This window comes from Oryzias latipes, chromosome 6 (assembly GCF_053564925.1).
Source record: "Oryzias latipes strain Hd-rR chromosome 6, Olatipes_Hd-rR_3.1".
Lineage (NCBI taxonomy): Eukaryota > Metazoa > Chordata > Actinopteri > Beloniformes > Adrianichthyidae > Oryzias > Oryzias latipes.
The window spans coordinates 23115407-23128290 of record NC_136242.1 but is presented as its reverse complement, the minus strand read 5'-3'; the positions used below and the strand labels follow the sequence as shown (position 1 = coordinate 23128290).

Below are 12884 nucleotides of genomic sequence, written 5' to 3'. Positions count from 1 at the left end.
AGTCATTTTCCATTTAAATGTATAATTTTTGGGTGTTTTTTCTTTTCAAAATCGCTGAATTTCCGCATTTGCCGTTCAGATACTAAGAAGTGACGTGCGATGAGGCACCAGCCCGCTGAGCCTCACCTTGGATTGCGCAATACCTATGCAGTCAGTCGGTACTGCTGTCTCTCTGTATGTCGGTTCAATCACTTGTACTATATGAGCTGAGTTTACATAATTTAACAGACGTATATGATGTACAGTGTTTGTTTTTATAAATAACTGTGAGGGACGTGTTTCTTGTGCTGAACGCTAAACGCCGGCAAAAAAGCAACTGGGTGAGGCCAGAAGTCCCCGTGCCTCAAGTTAGGGGGCGCCGATGAGCCCTGAGATTATGACGCTAAAAATAATAGAAGAAGTGATAGCAAGCGGCAAGTCATTTTCTTCAGAAGGAGCGGCATATGGGCTTTATTTACAAGTAAAGGTAAGATGATAATAAGGTTTGTGCTTTTTTCTATGCTGCAGTTTGTATATGAAAAAACATGTTGAAATGATATTTTAAACAAAACACGTTAACTGTTGTCAATTAAATGGTGAATAAGTTACTCAGTATGGTTCATATGTTTGTAAATCTGATTGATGACGTCAGTGCCTCACCAGCCATTAACCTCACCGCACGTCACTGGTAGTTACATACGAGTGTCGTCACAACACCTTTTGTACTTTTGAGCGTTTCAAAGCTCATTGTTCCCACAACGAAGAGAAACCAGAGGACAATGAAGAAAAAAAATCTGTATGGTTGAAGTCGAAAGTTAAAGCTTTAGAAGTTGAGCTCTGTCATGACAGCATTAAACCATATTTCCATTTCTGTTTTGATCCAGTGAATCTCTTTCTTTTTTTCAAAACCACAGTTCAGAAACAAATTGCTTTGCAGCCTTTCCTGTTTTTCAGTTTCAAAAAGATCTGCAGCCACAAAACATGGCAAATAAAAGACAAATGTGATGCTTAACCTCACACGATGTGTTCTTATGCACACAGTCACAAGGAAAACTAAGAGGCTTAAACATTAAATTGTATCACACAAAAACTCATACATACAGTCTCACTTTCACCAGCAAAATCCTTTCATTAGCAAGTCTCCCATTCATCCAACTTGAATGTAAGCGGTGTTGGTTCACTAGATGGTTCTAAAACAGCAGCTATTCATCTATTTGCTGAACTCTCTTAATCCCTTTTGGGCTCATGGCATTGCTGGAGCCTATCCCAGCTGGTGTTGATGGAAGATGAAGTAACCCCAGCACAGGTTGCCAGTCTGCCGTGGGACCAGACAAATGCACACTCACATTCACGCCCAGGGAAAACTCACTGGCCTCTGAAACATGGTTTTGAACTGTGAAAAATACATTTTTACTCTGGTTGTAATGATTTTGGAATGTGAATTCCTACTACTACTACTACTACTACTGTGAGAGTAGTAGTAAGAATTTGATGCATGAGTTCATGAAGAAAACCCACATATGCACAAGCAGAACATGCAAACTCCACACAGAAAGAACCCAGGTGGGACTTGAACCAGCATTTTAACGCTGGGAGGCAATAGTGCAAACCACTGAACTACAGTAAAACCCAAAACAGCTGCATTCAAAATGTCCCCTTTGTTTGTAATGATGAAAATGTTTTTTTTTTTTACATTTCTCAGTCATGGCTTACAAATGGAGGTGTATATGGAGGATGTGTCATGTGAACTTTGAAAAGCTTCAGCCTTTGCTCACCATCCCTTTGATTATGATCTTTGATACCAAATATATGTCACTGAAAGATCAACTATTCACCATATGGAGCTCAGTGTGGCTGATGAAGATAAATAAACATGTAGTTGCAGAAAACGAATCCCATAGCTTTTTGGCAAATTTGAGCAATTAGGCTCAGACATAGAAAACTTGATTCTACCTCTGGAGCCAAATCTTTCTCCAAATTTCCCACTAGCACTCTCCTTTGCATGGGATGATGGGCTCTTCTTCAAATGGCTTTCACACTTCTCATAGTAAATGCCAAAAACATGGTTTGACACACAGAAGAGCAGAAACCCTGAACTCATGACTTTATTGTAAAAAAGATCAAAACTCAAAGATCAAATAAGAATTCAGTGGGTTAGTTTTAAAGAGGGACTTGAGGTAAGCGGTGGGAATGTTGCAACAACGCAATCAGATGACACCTTTTGCAGAATTCTCACATAAATTAAGTTCAACTTGGGAGTCATGTGCTTTACATTCACTCTGTATGGTGCATTTTGATTGAAGACCCACTTTGATAATCTTTTGAGCTATTTTAAAGTATTCCAAGTAGTCTTTTAATCATGACTGCAGCGTTTTTAGTCATAATTAAAAAATGTGTTATTTGAGCATAGTTTCTGTTCAGATGTGGGCGGGACTGCTGGTGAGTAGCAAACCCCCCCGTCTTTCCCTCCCTATTGCTGAGAGCTCTCTGCTCATGCGCTACCACAAGCTTACAGCCCCTCACACGCCCAACTTAATTAACTGCCAGATGCAGTTTTGTCTGCAAGTGAAAGCAACACAATGGAGCGGAGCAGGGAGCTTATGGCCCCCCACGTTTTTTGTCTGCTCCTGATTCAGATTTGAAAAAATAAAAAGGCTTCTCAAAAATACAATTTTAAGTTTAAATTTCTTCGTATATGTCCTCCATCATCAGATGCTGCAAGAAAATGCTACAAGAGCATAATGAAAATTTCAAAACCTGTCTTTAAAACCTTTGTGCACTAAGAATATCAGAAATTCTGTTTGAATAGGTCCTCTGACATTTTGTTAATTACAAATTAAGTTAAACAAAAAGAGGAATAAAAGGTAAATGTAAGGAATAAAACTTTCATTATGCAAAGCTAACAAATATGCAATTAATTTGTACTTTTATTATAATGCTCTCAACAAGAGTTTAACTTTGATTAAAAAAGATGACGCTAAAAAGGAAGCAAAAAAATGTTTCATCAACAATCCCTTTTCATAACATGTCACATAAAATCATCACAGTTGCCCACTGATGGGTGAAAAAACAGCATAATTTTAAATTTAGGCGCAAATAAAAAAAGTAGATCTTTTACTGTACAATGATATTCTTAAATGATTGCACATATAAGTTGCTCCTTTTTTGTGTGATGCAGAGGCAATCAAGGTTGAACACACACTGATCATCACACCATAAAACATCCAGTCTCTTATAGTGTACAGAAAGTCATGGTTTTCAAGAACAATAGTGAATTGCGACTTTCAGACGTTCATCCGATTTGCTGCACAAACTGAGCCAGTTCCTCCCTTGCACCTCTGTCTCCACTCTCTTCCCCCGAATCCTAAATCAAAAGGCCAGCGTTTTGTAATGAATGGAGACGGGCACCACAAACACTGAATCACTCTTTCATAGCAGTCCAACCTCCCCAACTGCTCAACCATCATGTAAAGAAAAATTGCATTTATCTGCATTGCATCAACAATTTCAGTGACAACCTGACAGCTCTTCTGTCTTCAATACTCTGTCAGCATTCTGCCTGTTGCCCCTGGCAACGCTGGCAAAAACTGATCAGTTCCGAGTTCCAGCACCACCATCTAGCACCCTAATAGACATCTCTCTATATGCCTCTCGGATGATAGTTTCTTGACAGAGAGAGTGGCTGCATTTTTCATGTCATCGTCATGGTAACTTACCCGCGTTCTCATTGGAGACAACAGTCCCTCCATAGCTGATTCGGTTGGTTCCGGTGGGCTGGGACCCCCTCAGCAGTGCCGGTGTGTTATTCCAATAGATCCTTTTAGAAACGCTGTCTCATCCTCAGAGCAAACATCTCTTCTACCGCACAGCTCCCACCCAAAGAGCCCAACTGTGCACTGACAGACACAGAGAGCTAGTCTGTGTGCGTCATGTGCGTGTGTTTGTATGTGTGCAAGTGTGTGGGAGCAAGGAGTACGAGGCGAGGAACTCCCAACACTTGTCCTTCTTCTTCCAAACCTGTCAGTGGCTTTGCAATCGTCATTTACAGAACACTGTGGCTTTAACTCGTGGTGTCCGTGGATGGTCTCTCCTGCCTCTGTCCTTCTTGCTCTGCCCTTAGCTTTTTCCTGTGTCACCCCACACTGGCATTCTCCATTTTGCTCACTCCTCCTCACTGCCTCCAGCTACATTAATTCCACCTTAAATAGGGTGCAATACTGGTTTCATTTTTAAAAAATGATCTTCCAGTAGAGCTCTCCGTCTTTCCTTATGTCCCTCGTCTCTCCCTCCCTCCCTGCTCCTGTGTGAACCCGCCTGCTGACAACTCCTTCTCTCCACCCAAGCTGGGGTCAGACATAATGTACATGTATGGTGTTTGTGTGAGAATGAAAGCAGGAGAGAAAGAAGAGGGCACTCCTGGGCCCACTATTGTCCTTGTGGACAATGGTAGCTCTTAATTGCCTAGCAACCTGATCACCCCCCATTCTACTAATAGACAAGGCATGAGTCACCTTCTCAAACACAAAACCAGTGTCTCCTGGTTCCTGACATGCCCACGGTTACAAGGTTGTACCTGAAACACAACTCTCTATGTGAATTTAAATCATGAGCCATCTAACTCATCCGCTGTCATGTTAAGTCAGGTTGTTCTTATTACTACCTGAAGATTTTTATCGTACTACTACAGGAAATCCTAATAAAGACTATTGGCAAAGTTAAGTGGTAGGCCACAATGCAACAATTTAATGTGTATTCTTTACCATTAGATGGACAAAAATACATATATAAACAAACTACCTATGCTCTGAACCATGTCCCACAATTGCCATGGCAACTGGATCCATCAGAATAGGAGCACAAACAATAAGTGGGATGGTAAAACCACTCAAATAAATCGTGTTAGTGCATCCTTCACACAGCTGGACATCTCTGGCTCAGCCACTGGGTGAAGCTATGCCATGAAATAATGGCTAAGGCTTCAGGTGTTTGTCCACTGACTTTGACAAGCTTCTTTTTTGCCAAACCAACAGGACTCTGAAGGAAGCATTCACTCTCCCGCTGTGTCCTCTGATTTTCCTGGTTTATTTTAGGCCTGGTCTATCTAAATTGACCCAGATAAAACCAAAAGAGCATTAAATTAACTGAATTAATCATGAAAGAATTACCACAGGGGATTCCTTATTAGCTTTTGTGTACACCATATCATATATTTGCAATGCAATGAGCTGTTCTGTCCTTTAATATAACAGCATTTAAATGCAAATTCATGCATGCCTGATTTACTATTTTTTCCTATGAACAGTAATGTATTGATAATGTGAGAAAATAAAAAGTATATTTTATGATGATTAGCTCCTCTGCAGGCTAAAGATGGTGTCATAGTTATTTGAAGTTGGATTTAGATTCCATGTCGTATGTATGAATTCAGCAATGACAAACAATTGAATTTTTTACTACTTTGGACATTCACAACTTAAGAAAAACAGCAGGGAGCTCATACAAAGAATGTAGAGGGTGTCAGATATGTTGAGAGGGCACGTACCCAAGTTTTCTGGAAAAGCAACAAAAAAAAAATCGTTATTATAGGTGACTTGAGTTTAACGAGGCACTAAACTGAATAAAATTCATCCATGATAATAGAAAGTCACCACTGTCTTCTACAGATAATTACATGTACGTTGAGGTGTTTTAAAATCCCAATAACTGATGCTCCATCATCAATTCACTGAGTTGTGCTGTCACAAGTGAAAAAAAATGACCACTGCTCAGTCAAATGAGTATCATGCCAATAGAAAAGCAGATAGACTGGACCCCACTGTCACATTTCACCATTGATTGTAGCTCTGTGTGAACATGATCAATAATACTCAAGCTGGAAATGCCACAGCTTTACCAAAGCTGCACTTATTTTTCTGTGCAATAATATAAATGATTCTCCAAACCGTGCTTTTATTGCAAAGCCTGATGCCACAGTTTCCTAAAAGTGTGCTCATTTGCTTTTAAGTACTAGAGGAAGCAGCAAATATGACATCTTCATGTTACTTTAAACAACAAAACACATCCAGAAGAAAAAAAAAAACCTGCTTAGGGCATTTAGTCGGTGAAATTTGATGCAATGTTTATAATCAGAGCGCTAATTACCATCTAATTGAAGTGAATTTCTATGAACAGGGTTCACAGTCATGTATTTCATTTACAAAACATACTTAAACCTGAGATTTCCCTTGGGAGAACATTCTTCGCCTCACTTCACATCAGACAACCTACCACCTCACAGGGAAAATTGCAATCAATTACTTGCTAGCACAAAACACATGCTCAAAACACACATCTTAAGACAAGTGCTAAAACAAAGAATAATCAATAACAATATTATTTAATGGTTTGTTGGTTCCTATTTTTTATAATTAGTGTCTTCTTCGAAACAATGATTTGATTACTACTTTAAGAGGTCGCACGTCGTCCTCACGAATAAAAGGTTTTTATTTTTTTGGTTAAAACTATATTTTGTGCTTTAGGGTGATGCAAGGTTGAAGAGATTTTTTTATTTTACAGGGCTGGATGTTCATGTGTGTGACAAGTCACAGTGATGCACAGCCCCATATTTCACTATCACACATTCCTGCTGACAGTGAACCTGTCAGCAAACCCCTCAGTCTCACACACAGTCACCCCCCACCCACACACACACACACACAGACTCCAAACACACATCTCATCTCAACAACCAGTCACTGCTGAAATTGAACATACATAAAAGAAATGATGGGGGTTTGGGATGCAGGGAGGAGTGATAAACCTTACAGTCACAGGACAATGCACAATGAGAGCGCCCTGCACAGGGCTGCGCATTATCCCTAAAGCCCCCCCCCCATTCACCCATCCCCCTTCTAGCCACTCTATATCCTCCCTGCTCACATCTCTGTCACTCCAGCTGAACCCCAAAATGAATCCCTGGTGACTTTTTCCATCACACAGATGTGAACAGACACAACTTGGTTCAATGAGTGTACTGATTTATCGCTGCAATGTCTTCCTTTTGTCCTTTAATATTTAGTTTTGGTTGCAAGACACTGACATTGTGTTCTTATACAAGCATTTTAGTTGTTGAAGACATAAACCCAGGTAACTATGTGATGTGAAACAACATTTATCTCAGTTTATTTTATGGATCACAGGCTGTTTCTCTTGGCTAGAAAACTGCAGAGGATTCTCATATATCAGTGAAGCATTTTACACATCTATAATATGCACATTGATAAACGCTCTGGTCTAGAAAACAATTGCACTGCCAATGATAAAGCAATTTGTCTGTTTTTAAGTGTAAACAGGCTGCACTAAAATATTTAAAGACCAAGTGATAAACTTCAGTTATAAAATGTGTTTCTTGTACGTCTAAACAATATTAATATTTTAACAAACTACTATGTGTGAAAACCCCCAAATATTTGTATTAATTCCCAAAATAAAACTAGTGAATTTTTTGCTTTAAAAATAAGAAAACCGCCTACTTTTTAGGGGATGTAAGAGTATCTATTCTAATTAAAACGACAAAAAATCTTTTTAAGTATAGGGAATAATCTGTAAAACCTCACTAAAATAGCCAAGCTGATTGCAAATTTAAGAATATTTATGGTTTATTAGGCAAAATAAGTTAGCTATGGGGTGTAATAATACTGGTAAAAAAATAAAATATGGTGAAGGACTCTTTTGTTGACCAAGTCTAAAATTTCTACAAAGTTTATAAGACATATTTGAAATTCAGAATTAACCTACTCCTCAAGCTGTGGACCAAGTTTTTTATTTTTATTTTTGAGATGATTGACTTTCCGTTAAACATTCTAGGCTTTTTGCAAAACCATCTGAAAGTAATTTTGGAAAATATAGCGAAGATCTTAAAATATATACATATCTTTATATTTTTTTCTGTTTTTGAATACATCAAATTGTATCATAACTGACACTTAGTACAATAATACCCCCTCCCCCATGTCATGCAGCAAAAATTCAAAATGTTTCTTTACAGAAAAAGAGGCTACCAGTGATGGAAAAAAAACCACGAGCCACATCAGGGATAAATGAGAAAATAGTGTGCAATTTTCTCAGGCTGTTTGTGTTTCAATTAAGAGCTGCAATTACATCTCAAAAGAGGATGTTCGAAGAATTGAGGAAATTATCTGCTGCAAAATGAACAGAAACTTTATGGAGGAACAGAGGAATTTAATTGCAATGATTATCAATTCAACAACGTCACAGCGGGGAAAGGAACATTTGAGGTTCTCTCCTTTCTTCTGGCTCCATGCCTCAACATGATGTCTTTTTGTCTTTGAATCTGTTAGCCCATCTGCCAATGTGGCCGTTCCAGCACTGTGCTGTCTATCAAAATAAAGCACATGTTCAGATTGGGCTTTATTGTGTAGGTTTTATAAAAAAAAAGATTAAATTTGTATCAGAAAATATTATTGCATATGGTTTTAATCATGAAATTGTGGAAAATATAGACAATTTTGCTAGATAAAAAATAAATATCTAAGCAAAAATGAGCAGATCCTCGTCTTTGTGAGTCCCTGCATATGCCCCAGTGTGTCCATCTGAGAACAAGTGAGTCCCACAACTTGATGTGCAACCAAATCGATGCCGTGGCGAATCCTGCTTCTGCTGACCCTCACACTGTGAACTGGGACTCATTCTCTACACTGACCGACAACATCGACTCAGCAGGGATTTGGAGAGACAAGAAATGTGCCTGTTAACAATCATTGTCGATACTGGGGGTGGGCTGATGCTGACACAGATAGACTGAACCTGTTGTTGTGAGCTTACATGGTTCGGTGTGAAGAATCCTGGTTTGTTACAGCTATCTGAACCACTGGTTTCTGCTTCTGAGCATTCTAGTTATAGCGTCTAGAAATTTAGAGAGCAAATAGGGAATTTTTTTAAACACATTACAGGATTTTTGTTTTGTTTTTGGTTTGGAAAGATGTCATCTTTTTGTCTCAAATAACAATTGAATAGGCTAGTTCAAAACGGGCCCAAGTCCAAGAGGTTTGTTCTTCCAGGAAATGATTTTAATTGCATAGCTTAAAGGGAGGCTACACCAAATGATTAATACTTTACTTCATTTTGAACCAGCTCATAGATTACAAATGCTATAATATGAAGCACCTGACTTTTCTAATTTCAGAGGATTAGCAAACTAAAGTCTATGGACTTGGTCCCTTCTTGAATTAAATAGCGGGCGCTGCCATATTGGATAACTAGTGCTGCCATCTATGGGATAAAACAAAATCCATTCAATAGAGGCCCAAGTCTAGGAATTTTGCACTTAATGCATTTTAAATGTCAAGCAAAGTCAATACATTACAACAGACTTGGGACTTTTTTGAACTGACAGATAGCTTTTCCCTTGAAGACCATAGAACGTGTAATATCTCTATTTTGAAAAATTGTGGACTTGGGCCCCTTTTGAACTAACCAATTCAATTTAACATTGAAAAAGCTCCTGTATTGTGAGCATCTCATGGGCTTTGCTCTAGCACTTATGTTTTGACCCACTGTGCTGTTTTAGCAAACTTTCAATATTGTACATGTAATGGCTAGAGAGTTTTTCCCTGCTTTTGAGGTTTTCACAGAGTTACAACTAAATGTTTAGCTGCTGTTTGTTGTCAGATGTGCCAGGCAATGATTTACTGTGATATATTGGGGTGTGAAACTGTTTCAGCTCGTTTCAAGAGCCAAGGGTCCCAGATACGTTTGAGAGAGCTGGGTTGATTGTTCCCCCAGGGAACTGGTCTGACATCTAATCTAAACTTCATCAAACAGCAATTTCTGGAAACATGCTGCTCATGCACATTGTTATATCTTTTCACACACACGCAGAATGTACAAATACATATTGTATACTGCTGTATTTGGTTGTCCTTTGTGGCTGCTCACAGTACTAGAGGCATTTAGAGGCAGAGCAGGAAAGCCCTTTTTCTCTCACACGTTTTCCGAGCTCAGGGGGAAGGACATCTTATCTCACTGCAGCAGAGAGCGTGAATTAAGAATGAAAAATGATAGATGGGAGTGCATAATGCAAACAGGGGTTTGCAGGAGAAGGACATATGGGATTTTAGGAGAGGAGCCAAGGGAAAAAAGTGATAGCAATTAGGAACAAAAAGAGCGAAAATATGTATTCACCCATATTTACTTGAAAGATGTGTCAAAAAACAGCTTTTACTGATTGCAAATGAGTTTTAGAGCACAAAATTAGTCAATTTAGGGCTGCTGGGTACTAGATTTTACTAGACCCATAATTAGGAACGAATTCATTAATAACATATTTGATTTGTGTAAAAAATGTTTTAAAATGTACATTTGTTTGAAAGAAAATATGTTTATTCAATGTGACCCACAGTAAAACCATGTCCAATGCTATGATGTCATTCCAAACTGGTTTCCTAGCAACTGTTGTTAAGGGCAACCGGTTCTTTCAGGCAGCGCACCAGGCCTTAAGGAGAAAGGTATGCACAATAGTGACAAAGTAGTTAAGAGTTGGCCCTTGTCAAATTGTCATTTGATGTCTTTGTGTGGTCAACAAAGACTCCACAATGTTCAGAAACATGACGTGATCCTTATGTAATAAGTTCATGATCAGCATGTCCCATCCTCAGCATGCATCATAATTTCTGTTTAGTAACAAACACTTGACGAAAAAAACAACAATAGCTCAATTATTTCCAGAGATTCCAAAAGCCTTTAAACATTTCAGAAAACGTCCTGAAAAAAAGCACCATTTCTCTTTACAGTGCCTAGGATTGCACAAGGGTTATACCACATACATAGTATTTAACAGTATTTGTCCTCCTCTAGTGGTAGAAAGGTAGAACAGCAACATGCTTTTCCAGTTTTGCTCTGCTTTTTTGACATAACACATTGGAACTGGAACATATACATTCAAAAGAAGCATTAAAGACTATGGCAGGAAAAGCATACATGGAGCACCACAACCAAGTGGCGGCAGTTGTGTACAAACGGACAGGATGGTAATGGTGAACCAACCAGACTTTATAGTGGTGGATAAAAACAGAGGGTAGGGTTTTGTTTTTTAACCGTATACACATATATTAGGAGCACATACGATACATATATACCAGGTCCAACCTGTTATCTAAGTTACACATAAAAAGGTTGTCATGGAATTGACATTTTCTAAAATATCTGACAACCCTTGTTGGTTCAAACTCTAATCCAATTCTATTTAGCTACTTTGCAACAAGTTAGAGATGTATACTTAAAACCTTTTTAGTCGTGTTATAAATGGAGTACCAGACTCCTGGACTGGAAACCCAAACTGGGTTTGGGTGTTTACTGGGAAAAAATAACTCAGACAATAATGAGGCCTGCATAGTTGTTTAGATTCATGTTAAAATTTGCAAGCACATACCTCTTTCAGGAAAACACGATTTGGACTGTCGGTGGCCCTATATTTCATTAGGAGTATCAGCATAAGGTCCACTCAAAAAATAAATAAATAAATAAATAAAATTAACAAGCCACAAAACCAGAAACTTTCAGTTTCATGTTGATGGCAACAGTTTCACCCTGCAGCATTGATGTTTAGTCATTTTATTTGGTAATAATTGTACTATATCTCAATGTTCCATTGTGAAACATGTCAAAACATTTCAATCCCTGTCCAATCTAAAATCCATCTATGTTCCTCTGCCATGTCAACTTGTAAAGATCTGGCTCTCCTCACATATCCGTTGTTCTTGTGCCTCCATCTCCCTGGACTTCTAACTGCTGGTGTTCAGAGAAAAAAACAAAATCCTTTGAACATAAAGTTTTAGGGAGACTTCAGGAAAAAGTTAGGGTTTGACTTTTATAGCACATCTGTCCAATCTAAACCCACTGAAACCCTTTCAGGGTCACAGGGTTGCTGGAGCCAACCCAGCTACTTCAGGGTGAAGGTGAGATACACCCAGAACAAGTCCCCAGTCTGTTGAAGGGCCTTTGTGTGAATGTCACTAATTTGCAATGCATTAATAAATACTGGATTACCCCTAACTTGGCATAACTTGAAAAAAAAAAACATAGCAGAATATTATTTTATATAAATGGAAATATGGTCAGGCATGCAGGGGTTAGAAGTCACCAATTAACCCTATGAAGCATATTTTTGGACTGTAGAAGAGAAAACCCGCACATGCACAAGGAGAATATTACAAACTCCACATAGAAATGCCCCAGCTGGGATTTGAGTCTCGCTGTGAGGTAAGAGTGCAACCCATTACACAACTGTACAGCCCTTAAAAGTGCACTTTTAAAACAAATCCAAATGCAGCATTTTATTGTTACACAGTTTAGAAACACTGAGTTTGTAAAATTGCAAAAAGATGAAAATCCCACAACAGGATTTTGAATTTTTGTAAAGTTCAAACATTTTCAGATGTGGTTGAGACACACTTGAATTGTTTTCCTCCCAGGAGTGTAAAAGCATAATTACTGCTGCAACCCTGGTTTTAAATTTCAGTTTTCAAACCCATTTTTACCTCACCATTTCCCGAGGCTGCACAGTGATATGTAAAACACAATGTCGGGGATGTTTTTTCATGTAAGTGTGATAAAGTGATAAAAACCTGTTAGGAATAAATGAATCATAGTTGAGAAGTGATTTTCAGTTAGATGCCACAAGTCTCTCCAATCCCAGCATGCACTCTGTTTTCATATTTTTAAATACCGGTACTAGTTTAATTGTTTCTGCTATTTTAATGGTCTGATCCCAAAAAAACCCACCCAAAATACGAACAGATTATACATCTTTACTTTTGCAGAAATCAATTAGGATTATTACAGTAAGGATGTGAATGTCAGTGTGGGTTCTAAATCCCAGCTGTGGCCGTCCTGTGGAGAGTTTGAGG

At 38.5% G+C, this 12884-nt stretch overlaps 1 protein-coding gene across 4 annotated transcripts in view; it reads right to left on the bottom strand.

The window, feature by feature from the left end:
• Positions 1-12884, bottom strand: part of frmd4a (FERM domain containing 4A) — a 101318-nt gene that overhangs the window by 79631 nt on the left and 8803 nt on the right. For 3 of the 4 annotated variants that reach the window (XM_078949384.1, XM_078949381.1, XM_078949380.1), the window contains exon 1: positions 3696-4352. The exons of the other annotated variant lie outside the window; for it this stretch is intronic. In XM_078949384.1, the coding sequence (XP_078805510.1) occupies positions 3696-3728 (33 nt within the window). In that variant the 5' untranslated portion in view covers positions 3729-4352. Of the gene's footprint in view, positions 1-3695; positions 4353-12884 lie in introns of those variants that run through there. 4 annotated transcript variants of the gene reach the window in all.